A 16,588-nucleotide genomic window follows, 5' to 3' on the forward strand; every position below is an offset into this window, starting at 1 on the left:
TATGATCTCATTTATGTAAAGTTCACAAATAGGCTAACTAAACAAACAAAAATGGGAAAAACACGACAAAAATAATGACAGACCAGGTATCATCATCAGGTAGTTTCAAATATTGCTACTGTAAGGCTGAAATTCCCAAACTGCCATGTCAGTTTCCCTAGTAGAGCTGTTAAAATCAGGTGCCCATTTTGTTTCATTAGTTAAACAAACATTCATGAGTTAAGACTATCTCTACCGTAAACAAGCTTATGGAGAATGTGTGATAACAAAAGCCTATGGCGCACTTGGTACCGTGCTAGGTACCATGCCAGGTGTTTTGCACTCATTTTTTTTTTTTTGACAGAGCATAAGCATTTAATAACAATAAAAAATATATATACTATAAGTACCATTTATGCCAGGTGCTGTGCTAAAGGCTTTATAGTAATTTTAATTTAATCCTTACAACAACTCTATGAAGTAAATAAATACTATGACCTCCATCCTCAGTGGGTACTATCGATATTATTATTATCCTGATAATAATAATAATAAAGATAATAGGTAACATTTTTTTTTTTTTGGCCACACCGTGCAGCTTCAAAGCGCAGAGTGAAAGCGCACAGTCCTAACCAATGGACTGCCAGGGAATTCCCAATAGGTATTTTTGATCACCTACTAATGCCAGGCACTGGGCTAAGGCTTTATAGTCAACCTAATTTAATCCTGAGGACAGCCCGGCAAAGTAGGTATCATCCCTAATGGATATTACTTCCATCCCCATTTCCAGGATAAGAAAACTAAGGGGGAGGATGAGGAAACTAAGCATAAGCAAAATCAAGTAACTCACCCAAGGTCATATAACTGATAAAGGATAGAGCTAGGATTTGAAACTTTGTCTGACTCTTTATCTGTCTGCCTGTGTTTAGCCACTTTCACACTCATTATTTTATTTAATATTCATAAGCCCTATAAAGTAAATGTAACATAGAGGTTAAGAGCACAGGTTCTGAAGATGGAAAGACGTGAGCCCTACATGAGCTCTACTATGTTCCAACTGTGGAACCGAGGACAAGCTCCTCAACCTCTCTGAGAGGGATAGGCCCTTCATCTATAAAATGGAGGGGTTTTTTAAAATAAATTTATTTATTTATTTTTGGCTGTGTCGGGCCTTCGTTGCTGCGTGCGGGCTTTCTCTAGCTGCGGCGAGGGTGGGCTACTCTGTTGCGGTGCGCGGACCTCTCATTGCAGTGGCTTCTCTTATTGTGGAGCACGGGCTCTCGGTGCGCAGGCTTCAGTAGTTGTGGCACTCGGGCTCAGTAATTGTGGTTCGTGGGCTCTAGAGAGCAGGATCAGTAGTTGTGGCGCACAGAATAAGTTGCTCCGTGGCACTCGGGATCTTCCCAGACCAGGGCTCAAACCTGTGTCCCCTGCATTGGCAGGCGGATTCTTAACCACTACACCACCAAAGAAGTCCCAAAATGGAGGTTTTTAAAGTATCTGTGTGTAACTGTGAAAGGGTAAATATGAAAACTGAGATAAGGCATGCAAAGAACTTATAACACAGTGGCTGGCACACAACAAATATTCAATAAATATTAGATGATAACATCATGGTCATCATCACCATCTTCTCCATTTTCTTGATTAAAAAAATGGAGATACAGAGAGGGACAGTAGTTCATCCAATGTTACAAAACCAGTTGGTGTCGGTAAAAGAATTTTAAACATAGGTGTAATCAGCTTCAAAGTCTGAACTCTTTTCCACTTGCCAAGACACCTCATGAAGGCAAAGGAAGCACATCCTAGACAAAGGGAGATCTCAAGGAGCTCCTCCTTAGGGAAGGGAGACCTAAGCTGAATGCTTAAATACAACTTGACTTGGTCAGATGAAGTGAGAGAAAGGTACCGCAGACAGAGGGAGCAATACATCCAAAGGAGCTGATACAATGAACAGTGTGGACTATTTGAGTAGATACAATTATTTCAGTGTGGCTAGAGCCCAGAGAGTAAGAGGCAAAAAAGTTAGAGTCTACATATGAAGCAAACATAAGATGCAGCATGATTCTGAGCAGGGGTTCTTAAAGTGAAATCTCCAGACAAGGAGCATCACCACCTAGGAACCTGCTACGAATGCAAATTATTGGGGCTACACCAGGTCTGAATCAGAAACTCTGGGTCTTTTAAAAGGTCCTTCAGGGGACCCTAATGTATGGCTGATGTTTGAGAAGATGATTTTGATCAATGATGGAATGTAATGGTGTTTTTCAAAAATAATGAAATCATCCTTTATTAGATAACTCAGAAGAGGGAGAGGACCATAGTATCTGGATAGAAACTAGCTATAATACCTATGATGTGCTTGGTTTTTCTTTGATAGCAGTTAATCAATTTTACAGGTTATTCTACTTACAGATCAAATCTGCCCTATGTTTCACCTTAGAAAAACACCCCCAAACAGGCTAACATTTTAAATCTTAAAAATATTTTTTTTCTTTGTTTCATACCTTCTAAGTTTCATACCCTGAAAGGTCAAACTTAGGTCTATTAAAACTAAGTGTTTAGGGCTTCCCTGGTGGCGCACTGGTTGAATCCACCTGTCAATGCAGGGAACACGGGTTCGAGCCCTGGTCCGGGAAGATCCCACATGCCACAGAGCAACTAAGCCTGAGTGCCACAACTACTGAGTCTGCGCTCTAGAGCCGGCGAGCCACAACTACTGAAGCCCGTGCCTAGAGCCCGTGCTCCGCAACAAAAGAAGCCACCGCAATGAGAAGCCCACACGCCACGACGAAGAGTAGCCCCCACTTGCCACAACTAGAGAAAGCCCATGTGCAGAAACAAAGACCCAACTCAGCCATACATACATACATACATAAATACATAAATACATAAAACAAAAAAACTAAGTGTTTGTAGGGACTTCCCTGGTGGCTCAGTGGATAAGACTCCGTGTTCCCAATGCAGGGGGCCCGGGTTTGATCCCTGGTCAGGGAACTAGATCCCACATGCTGTAACTAAGAGCCCGCATGCTGCTACTAAGAGCCTGCATGCCACAACTAAAAGATCCCGCATGCCAAAACTGAAGGTCCCACAAGCCGCAACTAAAGATCCCACGTGCTGCAATGAAGATCCTGCGCGCAAACTAAGACCTGGTGTAGCCAAATAAGTAAGTAAATAAATAAATATTTAAAACAAAAACAAAAAAACCCTAAGTGTCTGTAGAAACCATTATGATCCCAGCCTCTTAAAAACTTACAATTTTTAAAAATTTAAGAGGATGTTATAATCAACTTTTTCTTTTGAAAACAAAATAGAAGTGTCCCAATTCCATGAGTTTTACTTCAGTTTTGCTAAATCCAAGCAAAATTAAATGTTGCCACAAACCAGAGCCACACCACCTCTAAGTACTTTAGATACCAAGGTTCCTTATGAGATTTCATTTGAAAAGAGTGTCCCATGGATAAGACAAGTTTGAAACAACTGGTCTACAGGATAAAAGTTAAGATCTTGAGCATAAAATATAAGGCCCTCCAAAGCCTGGTCCCTCTCAGCTCTCTCAAGCCTATTCCCACCACTTCGTGCCTGGGTATGAACTCTCAAACTGCCTATAATTCCTCATAAATACCACAGTGTTTCTCATCTTTGTGAATTTGTCCATGTTGTAGCTTCCAAATGATTACTGCCTGGTTTTATTTTACTTTACGTTTAAACAATTATATTAGGCTATGGGAAACAAATGTGACATTCTGGGCCCAGGTGGGAGTGAGCTTGGATGACTTCCACTATAGAGTGGGAGGGCAGGGCCTACAGTTCAGGCATAACAGGTCCCAGCTGTTCTCTAGGTCCTTCTGTGCCCCTAGGTTGAGCCATGAGTCATGCCACAAGAAGCTCTCTATTCCACCTCTTCTCTTTGGACACTGTAGGACTAGAGTTAGACACAGACCGATCCTAGGAGTAATATCTCCTGATGGTTCATTTGGCTAAGGAAGAAAGAGGTGTTCTAAGTAATCAAGGAAGAACTACCACACTCCAACCATGGGTCACCCAAGGAGCACAATATCCTGTAAGTCAAAATGATCTTCCCTTTATCTGGGAGCTTGCCCCCCAGGGGCATCTCGCAATGTCTGGAAACATTCTGGGTTGCCACAACTTGGCAGGGGTGGGGAGGGTTGCTACTGGTATCTACTGAGTAGGAGCCAGGGATGCTGCTAATTAAACATCCCACAACGTACAGGATGGTCCCCCACAACAAAGAATTATCTGGCCCAAAATGTCAATACTGCCAAGGTTGAGAAACACTGCTTTATTTCTCAATTTGACACCACATCACCCAGGAAGGCCTTCCTGAACAGCCCAGACTGGGTTAGGTACCTCTTGTTGGTTTCCCATAGTACTTCACACTGTATCATTCAGCAATCTGTGTCTTCTGTTAGATCATGGGTACCTTTAGGGCAGACTTCTGCAGTCTGTCTGGCACATAGTAAGTACTCAGTGAAGTAGCAGAGACTGCTATCTGCCTACCCCAAAAAACAACCTATTCTTCTCAGTAAAAGAAACATCAACTCTCAGTTGGGCACATGGTCACTACATTCCTCAGCCTTTTATTTACGGCCATAAGACTAAGTTATGGCCAGGGCAACACACGGAGAAGGGCTACCTGAAAGCTTCTAGAAACTATTCTTAAAAAATACTTAAGGCTCCTTCTTATATGCCCACCCTACCCCTACCCTGCTGCCTAGGACACAGATAATATGACTGGAGCTCCAACTTGGACCTTGGGGGCAATGAGCTTCCAAACCAGTCTTGGTCTGCCTTCTTTTACATAACAGCCACTATTTTATTTAAAACCATTGTTATCTTGGATCTCTATCTTTTGCAAAGACACCTTAATCTAAATGATTTAATACCCAACTTCTATTTTTTGCCATCGATTGCCATGTTCTTCAAGAAAAGTGAGAGTTGTGCTTTATATTAATATATGTTCTTGTTCTTCTCATTCTTCACTGACATATTTTTAAATACAATTTTCCTCTACTGTTTTCCTTTTACAACCTGTTTTGCTGTCAATTGTATTCCTCGTTTATTCAATTACCCTTTTCCAGCTAAGCGTTCTCAGCTACTTAGCTCTTCAATTTGACTTGTAAAAGCAGCACAGCCATTTTCACAATCCCAAAGCATTCCTCTTAGATGGTATTTGATTAACAACTAAATTTATAAAGATAGGTTTACTGCCTTCACAAAGGATCAGTAATCCAAAGTAAACAGCCTTGCTCTATGATAATTTTATGGGGAAAAATGTAATATTTATAAAACTCCTCTGGGATATTTTAATCTGAGTTCACAGAGCTCAGCTAATCCTGATTTGCATGCTATTAATCTTACAAACTATAGAAGTGATCCTAATTTGCATGAATATAGCTTTCTCTTAACTTGCTCATAATATTCTTTTTTTTTTTTTTTTTTCCAGTACCGCGGGCCTCTCACTGTTGTGGCCTCTCCCGTTGCGGAGTACAGGCTCCGGACGCGCAGGCTCAGCAGCCATGGCTCATGGGCCCAGCCGCTCCGTGGCATGTGGGATCTTCCCGGACCGGGGCACGAACCTGTGTCCCCTGCATCGGCAGGCGGACTCTCAACCACTGCGCCACCAGGGAAGCCCACTCATAATATTCTTGTTATCCTTACATTTCAGAAATTTTTCAAGTAGACATTTTGTTATCTTTCTCTGGTAATCCTGTAAAATATAAAAATTTTTAATTCCAAACTAAGTTCCATTTTGGAAACTAAAAAAAAAATTAATATTCTAAATTTACTAAATAACTATTCTACTTCCTCAAAAGTATCTCCATTTCCAAAAATTTTTCTGCATTATTTTCACCTATTTAATGTGTTTTTTGCTCTGGATCTGATTTCTAAGTTTTTTCTCTGCTTTACACTTATTAGAAGCTTCAGAGTGTCATTTATTGTATTCTAATTTGTTCTCTTATATTTACCACTATTACATTTTTCATTCTAACCTATTTGTGCATAATAGTTGTACACCCTTTTTCTGCTCTTGGAGTAGATAACTCTTCTCTGAATTGTAGTTGTGATTCTTGTACTTATTCCTTTTAAGGGTTACCATTATATTATTTTATTTTTCTGGCTTTGCTCTTTTGACTACTAAACTTATTTACTGATCATAAGTTACCTTTTTATTTCACTCACTCTTGAGTATACATATGGTTGGTGGCTTTTTTTTGTTGTTACTATTATTGATGATTTTTATTTGTTCCAGGTAATTCTATAGTATCTTAATGAGTTTAAGAGCAAAAACAACTCTGTGCACTCTAGTAACTTCCTGAATGCTTCCATATGGAGATGACTAAAATTCCACAAAAATTCCACAATCTGCAGGAAGAGGTCTACATAAATAGTCTCAAACTTTACTTCTATTTCCTACTCAAAATACAAACTTCTATTTCCTACTCCAAACGCAAAATACAAATATCAAACAGAGCAGGCCTCAGCAGTAGATACCATTTACTGATCAGTAAAACCCTCCTCCAATTCAATCACTTGGAGAATTCTGCCGGAATACACCTATTTGCATAAAATATTTTCCTTAGAATGTGCCCCCCCACCTTTCTATACAAACATTTCTTGAAAGATAAAGGCAAAAAGACATGTAGAAATACCTCAATTTTTTCCTACTCTCTATTAGTTTAGAAGAAATAGAGAGATCAGCGAGTTCTATACATATTGTTTTTTGGAGCTATCATATTCAAGACTATGATTCAGTTTAATACGAAGTTGAATGGTATGGTTGAATAATTTATTAAAACAGAACGTAGCATTCAAACATAAAAGTTATAATGCCAGTCACTGGAGAAACTAGAACTACTACTGGAGTTGAACGACTACCTTAAAATATCAAGGATGACTAGTATATCTAAAATCCTAGGGACTTCCCTGGCGGTCCAGTGGTTAAGACCCTGTGCTTCCAATGCAAGGGGTGCGGGTTCGATTCCTGGTCGGGGAACTAAGATCCCATATGCTGCACAGCGTAGCCAAAAAAAATTAATAAGTAAAAAAATAAAATAGAATAAAATCCCACAGTTTTACCTAAATGCAGAACTAAAGCTAAATTATCAGCCAGTCAAAGCAATCTGTTTTCATCCCTTCTCCACTCATTAAATATTTTGCTTTTATTTTCAATTTTGAAAAGTTTAGCTTATATACACTAATCTCTAATGAAGACTCCCTGGACCACGCCAGAATGAAAGTATGCTTTCTTCTATCAAACTCTTTCATAGACGACCCTTATACATGCTAGCAGGTGACTACCTTACACCTCCTACTCTTCTGTAACTGGAACTGACCAGGGAAGGAACAGATGAAATGAAAATAACTGAAAATTCCTAAGCAAAGCAAAAGAAAGCTTAACCTTCATAGTTAACAAGATAAGGCAGGTAGAACCATGAAGGCCCTTCTTATTGCTGTCATCAACAATTTCTGCATCCTGAGCCATCTGGTGATATCTTCAAGCCTTCAAGGCTGCCTAAATATTTTCAGTATTTTTGTACTAAATAATATACTAAAATAAGTATTAAAATACTTACTTTAAACAATTTTCCCAGAATAAAAATATTTATAGGAAGGCAAAAGCACACAGGATGATTGACTCTGGGCTATGAATTCCTTATGGTCATGACTCTCAACTAACATGTAATATTTACAACCTGGTACTTACTAATGGAATAAGTCTGTATGTTTTTACCTTATCCCCCAATTAGCTCTTTTTAAGAGCAGGGACTCAGTCTTAAAAGAGGCAGTACAGTTTAGATTAGACCTGCTTCAACCACAGTAGCTCTGCTCTTATCTATTTTATACTGTAATGCTGGGTAAGTCTTTGTTTCAAAAAGGAGTTTAAATGTTATTATTTTGCTCTTAAGTTTAAAAACTACTTGCATCCCACTAAAATTAAAAGGACTGACAATACCAAGTGTTGGCAAAGATGTGAAGCAACTAGAACACATTCATGTATAGTACAGTCACACATGAATGGTACAGCCATACATGAATGATACAGACACTCTGGAAAACTGGAAGTATTTGTTAAAGATATATAGATACATAGATAGAGATATCTTACGAGCCATCAATTCTACTCATTGTTATATACCCAAGAGAAATGAAAGCTTATGTCAACCAAAGGTTATGTACAAGAATATGCTTAGCAACTTTACACATAATTCCCCAAAACTGGAAACATCAAATGTCCATCAATGGAACAATGGATCAATTGTGTTATATTTACATATTGGAATATCAGGTAGTAATGAAAAAGAATGAACTACTGCTATGTATAATATTCTGGGTGAATCTAAATGTTAAATGAAAAAATCCAAGAACAAGATAATAAATAGACATGACTGCATTTATATGAAGTTCAAAAACAAGCAAGACTGTTTTTGAACTTTATATGCAACCTCATATCACCTCTGGTGTAAGAGATTGGAACAGTGGTTACTTTGGGGTTTAGGAGGATACTGACTGGGAAGGAGCATAAAGGAGTCTTCTGAGTGCTGGTAATTTTTTTATATCTTTATATGGATGATAAGAACACAAGTGTGTAGAGATGTAAACATTCATCAAATTGTACACTGAATATTTGTGATTTACTATATATGTTATACCCTCATTTTTAAAAACTCATATAGTGGCAAGAGTCTTGGAATAGGCATTGGAGGTTCTAGTCATGGTTCTGCCATATGTGATTCTTGACAAAGCATAAAACCTCACTGGGTCTGCATTCCATACACTTTATGCTAAGTAAGGTCTCTTCCCCCTCTAAAACTCACTGATTCAAAATTCCTATGAATTTCCTTGGTCTGCATGTTTGCAAAATTTTCTTTTTTCTTTTTTCTTTTTTTTGGCCACGCTGCGCAGCATGCAGGTTCTTAGTTCCCCAACCAGGGATCAAACCCACGCTCTCTGCAGTGGAAGTGCAGAGTCCTAACCACTGGACCACCAGGGAAGTCCCTGCAAAATTATCTTTTCCTGATTTCCACAGAAATTTAACTTGAGCATATCTCTTTAATCCCTACTTGGAGAGATGGTGGGGTGTTAATAGGCTTATTTTATATTAATAGATGGAACTAGCATCAGAATTTCTGGGCCAACATACAAGCATACAAAGTAAAATGCTACCTAGGAATACAGGTGATTAGAAACTAGTGATGCTCTATTATTTGGAAAGAACAGTAAACTGTGATGACGTTAGCTAAAGCTGTAATTCTCTCTGAATCAATAAAAATAACCTGGAGCCACTGGAGTGATGATACCTAATAATTTATAATCAATAACTGAAAGCTTGTTGCAGAAAGGTAGCTGTTCCTTTTCAATTACCTATATGAGGAATCAATATTTACTGTACAAGTTCTATACTTTGAAAAAAAATCAAGAAGACATTCCTTGATAGGGGCAAGCAGGACACACAAGGGAAGTTCACTGCTTTTTCTTTTTCTTTTTTTTTTAGGTATTACTTTTATAAATGGAAAGATAAAAAATAAAATTTAGTCATAGCCAACTTTTCTTCATGAGGAGATGCTACCTGAATTTAACAGTAGTTTTTATATCCTTATATCCTTATTCTAGGTATAAGTCATCAAGTCAGGTTATCAGAGCAAGTCAGGCCACCCTAGTCATCACTTCATGAGAAAGGAAGAAAAATACAATGGTTTTAGAAATACTTGAATCCAAGGAACTTCTTGTATGAATTATGGATTAAGCTTCCAAATTTCAGAGATCCTCTAAAATTTTGTAAAAATCAAGGGAAGATGTATCCATCACATGACAAAAGAAGCACTACATGTAATAAAATGCCATGGGAAAAAGCACTAGCCCATTAAGACCAAAGCATAGATTCTAATTCTGGCCCTGCCATTTAAATTTGAGTAAATCATTTTGATCTTTCTGACTCAGATTTCCTACCTGTAAAATGAAGGGAATGAGTTAGATAATTTTAACCTTTATTTTTCTCTCACTAAAATTTCCTATATGCTGGAATTCACTTCATACCAACATGGTAGATGCTTTTCCTCATATTGACCCTCATCTACACAAAAGTTAACTATCCTTATTAACAAAAATATCTAGAAATTAAATATCAGAAGCCACTAAAATTGAATGATGGACATTAAAGTCTGATGTCCTTTCACTGCTATAAATTGGGTTTGCTTCCATCAAGTACATAAAGAACAATTCATAAATTTTAAAATGAATTAAGTAAATGAAAGAGTCTATAATGAACCGGCTAGAGAATTTTTTAAAAACTCACTGATGAAGCTCTATTCTAGAAAAGGTCTACAGTTTCCATATACATATATATATTCCATATAGACACACACACACACACACACACACACACACACACATATTCTTTATTAGCTGAATATGGTCAAATAAAAAACATAACATCTACTCACTTTGACAGAGATACTCCCCCAGCTTTCCCAATCATCTCTTCATGGTGTAATACTGAGTGGTTCCAAGGAATTTGGAGGAACTTTAAGAGTGTTCTCATCCACCGTTCAGGGTGTAAGACAAGTTGCTCATAGTGAACTAACATGCATTTTTTATAGCCAACCTCCATACACTGGTTATACATGGTCTCTATGGCACGATTCCACTTGGTCAAACAGTCCCTATAGCTGTTCAGGTCAAATCCAGCGATTGTAACTTTTCGAGAAATCATTGAATGTACCGATGCCCGGCCATCACGGACCATCAGGAGAAATTTGGCATTGGGGAATAACCTAGCAAGGTAAGTTAAGGATTTCAGGGCAAAAGGATCTTTATTACATAAATAAGGGGCTGGCTCCCCATGCTTAACAATGATTTCTAGTAAGAAGGCCTGCATGGCAGAATCCAGCACTTCATCGGTGACACCAGCCTCATCCAAGCGTATTTTCTCTTTACTCGACCGTGACCATATCTGCTTCAGAGCCAGGATTCGAGGAATGACCCTGGTTTCCTCTCCACAGCGAATATCAGGGTGTGCATCTAGCATGGCCCTCATGAGTGTGGTTCCACTCCGAGGCACACCTCCAATAAATATTAAAGGCATATCTTTGTGATAGGCAAAGGTTTTATTGGCTTTGATGTCCAGGCCAGTTCGCACAGTGGTCTTTGTGTTCTCCAATTTGAGGGGCTGGCTACGTTCTTCTATTCGGTGATGGCATTCCATGGCGTGTTGGCCCAAGTAAAATACAGTCACAGAACTAATCACCAGACATGCCAATAGTAAGTTCTGCTTCAGTTTTCCAACCATCTTGATGGGGTTATCTTGCTATTAAACAGATATTTTGCTACAAATGTTTTTCAGAAAACTTTCAGGCCATGGAGATTCTACTTCAGAAAGATGATCAATATCTAATAGGAAAAGGAAAAAGTTATTTTACCATTACATTAAGATTGTTTACAAATTAATCATCAGTTATCACCATTGCATTTTAGCTAGAAAGAAGTTGAAGCAGTCTTAAATACACTGATACTCTTAGAATAAAAGTATATATAAATATAAGCAAAAATAAATCAATATTTCTAATCAGAAACAGCTTTTCTTAATGTAACAATTCTGAAGCTACAGACCTTGCACAGAATGGAAATATAAATAAAATTATTTCTATGGTGAGTCAAGCAAATATTTAATATTCCCAAGTATGTCTGGAGTCTAACCCAAGGTTCATCTCTGATATTCAGAGTTGCTTCATCCCCAAGAAGCTTCATCCACATTCTACCATAAAGAGAAATTACAGAAGAAATATACAACTTCCAAATTTTTAACACAGATTCAGTTTATTCATATCTTACAAATTATTTATTTAGGTACTACAGTCCAGATACTTGGGCTTGGCTGAGGATAAACTTTGAAAAGGACAGCAGTGCAGTGACCCCTGCTCTCAGGAAACAAAGTCTCATGGGCAGACAAATATACAATGATAATAAAGTGTGATCAGTGTCTTAGTAGAAACAAGCAAAGGAGACAATGGTAGTATAATGAAAAGGCACACAGAAAGGAAGCTACCTCAGGAAGCTATAAAACCATATATAAAACAAGAGGAAGGAGTACGCTAAGCAATAGAAACTTGTGGGCAAAAGCACAATGGCATGACAGAACACAGCATAATTAGGTGACAAGAAGTAGTTCAGGAAAGCTGGTGTATAGGGTGCAAAGAAAACTGTGTGTGTCTGTGATCTAGCCTTATCTAGAGTAGATAAGATTTGGGTACACAGAGCATTCTAAACTGAAGATACGCTATGACCAAAGACACAGACATGTAAAAGCAGGGGCATGTATGTAAAACATACGTACTATGTACATGTAAACTTACCCTGAACTTCAGAGGGCAAGTGTGATGTTTAGTTTTATCTGTCAACTTGGCTAGGCTATGGTGCCCAGTGTTTGGTCAAACACCAGTCAAAATGTTTCTGTGAAGGTATATTTTTTAGAAGTGATTAACAATTAAATCAACAGACTTTGAGTAGATTACCCTCCAAAATACAGGTGGACCTCATCCAACAATTGAAGTCCTTAAGAGAAAAGACAAGTTTCCTGAAGAAAAAGGGACTCTCCACAAGACTGCAACACAGAAACCCTGCCTGAGTTTCTAGCCTTGCTGCCCTGAGGAATTCAGCCTCTAGGCTAACATCAACTCTTACCTGCCGGACTGCTGTATGGATTTTAGAAATACCAGTGCCATAATCACATGAGCCAATTCCTTAAAAACTCTCAGTCATATATATATATATATATATATATATATATATATATACACACACACACACACACACACATACATATACATACGAATATCCTGACTGACAGTGAGTACACCTGGGGAAATGACTAACTACACCAGAAAAAGAATACATTCTGAGGGGCTGGATGTCTAGCTATGAACTAACCAGAAGGTAGGCCATTCTTCTCCCCAAAAAAACAAGTTATAAAGAGGAGTGAAACTGACAAAACCACCCTTTCAGTCCTCTGGAAATTGACCAAAGGAATACAGCAACCCAAGAAGCATTTATGTTTGAAAAACTGCTCAACGTTCAGTAAGAACAGTGAGAGCTGTGGTATTTGTGCCCAAGACTACTCCCACCCCCACCATCCACCCACTCAGCAGGTACAGAGGTTCTGCAGGGCAGGGCAAACTACAAGGCCTGGAGGCTTTGCTGCTGGAATCAATGGGAGATCACTCAATTTGAACTGGAGCATAGCACACATGCCCAACCGTGCTACCAGTGTAAGTGATGCTCCAGGCGGCAGGTGAGCAAGGACGGTGAAGAGCTCTAGTAGGCTGAGGCTGTAGTCGTGATCAGCAAGCTCGTGGCCAAAGCTGAGCTATATACAGGCAAAGAGGAGACATGAAAGGATCAAGTGGAAAGTAAACACCAGGGCAGATTTGAGAACAGCCTGAACTTTGAACATGTTCCTCTGCCCCACACGCAGATCCACTGGCAGAGGACAAGTCTTACTGCCTCAATATGTTTGAGCACAACCGCTGTCCACTAAGCTATGCAGACAGGGGGGCAAACCACAAGAAAGCCATGCTTAAAAATGAAAACAATTGTGTGTGTGTGTATGTATCTGAGCAGCTACATCAGCATACATTTATATGAAATGTTCACATCTGGCAAATTTACAGAGACAGAAAGCATGGGGTGGAAGCAGGAACTTATGGCAAACAGGCATGAGGGGACTTTTTCCAGTGATGAAAATGTTCTAAAACTGGACTGCTGTGATAGTTGCACAACTCTATAAAATCTACTAAAAATCACTGAATTGTACCCTTAAAATGAGTAAGTTTTATGGTATATGTTACACCTCAGTACAGCTGGTTTTTCTTTTTCTGAAGAATACACTCAAAGAAATATTTTTTGAGAGTCTCAGTAGGATACAACAGTCAAGATCTGGTTTTTGTTTACTCATGTATTCATTCCTTTAGCCACATATTTGAAGACCTATTACTGTGCCAGGCACTGTACTTTATTATAAAGCTGCAACAAAGAACCACAAAGTGAGAAGAGGTTGAGATTAGAAGATCAGCTTGATAAGAAAAGACTGCAAAGAAAAAAACATTAATTAAGATAATTGGTAGCAATATAGCATTGAAATATCTATGCAGAAAACTGTATCCATGATGTAGAAGGCACACTTAAGATGTTACACCAGTATTTAATTTAAAGGGGAGAAAGTGGGAAGGAAAGAAAACAATGGAGAGAAAAGAGAGTAATAGAGAAAATGGAGAATTAAGATTCAATCCTAGAAAAATAACATTTTGGTTAAAGAAACTAAAACTGTATCAAAAGCACAAAGGGAAAAAGTCCTTTTGGAAATAGAAAAAAAGACATTAGTCTATTCAAGTGAGGGCCTACCATTCAAGCAAAACAATGACAATAAACCCAATCTGGAAATATCCTGGCAATTTCAAATATGGCAATTTCAAATTTCAAATATAATTCAATTTCAAATGTGAAAGAAATAGTTCTTCAGGCTTCCAAACAGAAAAAGAAAATAAGGACCATAGGACCAAAAAACAAGCTGGCATTAGATGTCTCTGCAACATTAAATGCTTATCCTCTGGTTTCCTTGTAAGATACCTTTCCTTATTTTTCCAATCTGCTATGATGAACATGTGTTACCTTTCTAAGTGAGAAAAGAAAAAACAATATTTAAAAAATAATAGGGGGCTTCCCTGGTGGCGCAGTGGTTAAGAATCTGCCTGCCAATGCAGGGGACACGGGTTCGAGCCCTGGTCCAGGAAGATCCCACATGCCATGGAGCAACTAAGCCCATGCGCCACAACTACTGAGCCTGCGCTCTAGAGCCCGCAAGCCATGAATACTGAGCCCACGTGCCACGACTACTGAGCCTACGTGCCACAACTACTGAAGCCCGTGCGCCTAGAGCCCGTGCTCTGCAACAAGAGAAGCCACTGCAATGAGAAGCCCATGCACTGCAACGAAGAGTAGCCCCCACTCACAGCAACTAGAGAAAGCCCGCGCAGCAACGAAGACCCAAGACAGCCAAAACTAAATAAATTTATTAAAAAAAAATAATAATAGGAATAGCCTTTCTTAAAAATTGACAGGTAAAGATCTGAAGAATGAGCAGGAACTAGGTAAAGAGTGAAGAGAAGAGCATTCTAAGCAAAAGTAAATGGATACGCAAAAGCCCTGCAATAGAAAGGCATTTTAAAGCTTTCAGGGACTTCCCTGGCAGTCCAGTGGTTAAGACTCTGTGCTTCCAATTCAGAGGACACAGGTTCGATTCCTAGTTGGGAACTAAGATCCCACATGCCACATGGTGCGGGCAAAAAAAAAAAAAAATAGTTTTCAAAGAGCAGGCTAAGGCAGTAAGCAAGAGAGAAAGTGAGTGAGAGATGAAACTGGAAAAATGGGCAGGGGTCAGTTCATAAATCTTGTGGGTCAGGTTAGGGATATAAAATTTTATCATAGATGCAATCAGATGTGACTGATTTAAAGATTCTAAGCAGTGAGTTACTTAATCCTATTTAGGTTTATACAATCTCACTCTGGCCAAAACTATCTTGAAAAACAAAAATGTTGGAAGATTCACAATTTCAAAACTTAATACAAAGTGATAGTAATGAAGACAATGCAATACTGGCAGAAAAACAGATATACAGATGAATGGAAGTCCAGAAATAAACTTACATTTACGGTCAACTGACTTTTGACAAGGGTGCCAAGATAACTGAGAGAGGAAAGAGCACTCTTTTCAACAAATGATGCTGGGACAACTGGACATCCACATGCAGAAGAATGCAGTTGAATACCTATTCACAAAAATTTACTCAAAATGAGCTAGAGACCTAAATATAAGAGCTAAAACTATAAAATTCTTAGAAGAAAACAGAAGTGTAAATCTTTGTGGCTGTGCGTTAGGCCACAGTTTCATAGATACAACACCAAAAGTACAAGAGACAAAGAAAAAACAGATAAATTGGACTGCATCAAAATTTAAAATATTTGTGCTTCAAAGGACAATATCCTAAAAGTGAAAGACAAACCAAAAAATGGGAGAACATATATGTAAATCATATGTCCAATAAGGGACTTGTAACCAGAATATATAAAGAACTTACAATTCAACAAGACAGACAAATAACCCAATAAAATACGGACAAAAACTCTAACTAGACACTTCCCCAAAGAAGATATACAATAGTTAATTAGCACATGAAAAGAAAAGATGCTCAACAATGTTAATCTTCAGGAAAATGCAAATCAAAACCAAAATGAGATACCACTTCAAACCCACTAGATGGCAACAAAAAAAACACAGACAATAAAAAGTGTCGGTGAAGATGTGGAGAAACTGAAACCCTCATATACTGCCAGTGGGTGGAACTGTAAACTGGCAGGGGCACAGTCACTTTAGAAAACAGTTCGGCAGTTCCTCAAAAGGTTAAGAGTTACCATATGATCCAGCAATTCCACCCAAGAGAATTGAATACACGTGTCTACACAAAAACTTGTACACAAATGTTCATGGCATCATTATTCATAGCCAAAAATAAGCAACAACCCAAATGCCCAC

General features: G+C 38.5%; 1 protein-coding gene across 6 annotated transcripts in view; it reads right to left on the reverse strand.

Annotated features, from left to right (window-relative positions):
* Positions 1–16,588, reverse strand: part of TPST1 (tyrosylprotein sulfotransferase 1) — a 167,246-nt gene that overhangs the window by 75,818 nt on the left and 74,840 nt on the right. For 5 of the 6 annotated variants that reach the window (XM_067705998.1, XM_067705996.1, XM_067705995.1 and 2 more), the window contains exon 2: positions 10,449–11,394. In XM_067705998.1, coding sequence (XP_067562099.1) covers positions 10,449–11,293 — 845 coding nt within the window. In that variant the 5' untranslated portion in view covers positions 11,294–11,394. Of the gene's footprint in view, positions 1–10,448; positions 11,395–13,141; positions 13,367–16,588 lie in introns of those variants that run through there. The other variant, XM_067705997.1, reaches the window with a different exon arrangement.

Source organism: Pseudorca crassidens, chromosome 15, assembly GCF_039906515.1.
Source record: "Pseudorca crassidens isolate mPseCra1 chromosome 15, mPseCra1.hap1, whole genome shotgun sequence".
NCBI classification, from domain to species: domain Eukaryota; kingdom Metazoa; phylum Chordata; class Mammalia; order Artiodactyla; family Delphinidae; genus Pseudorca; species Pseudorca crassidens.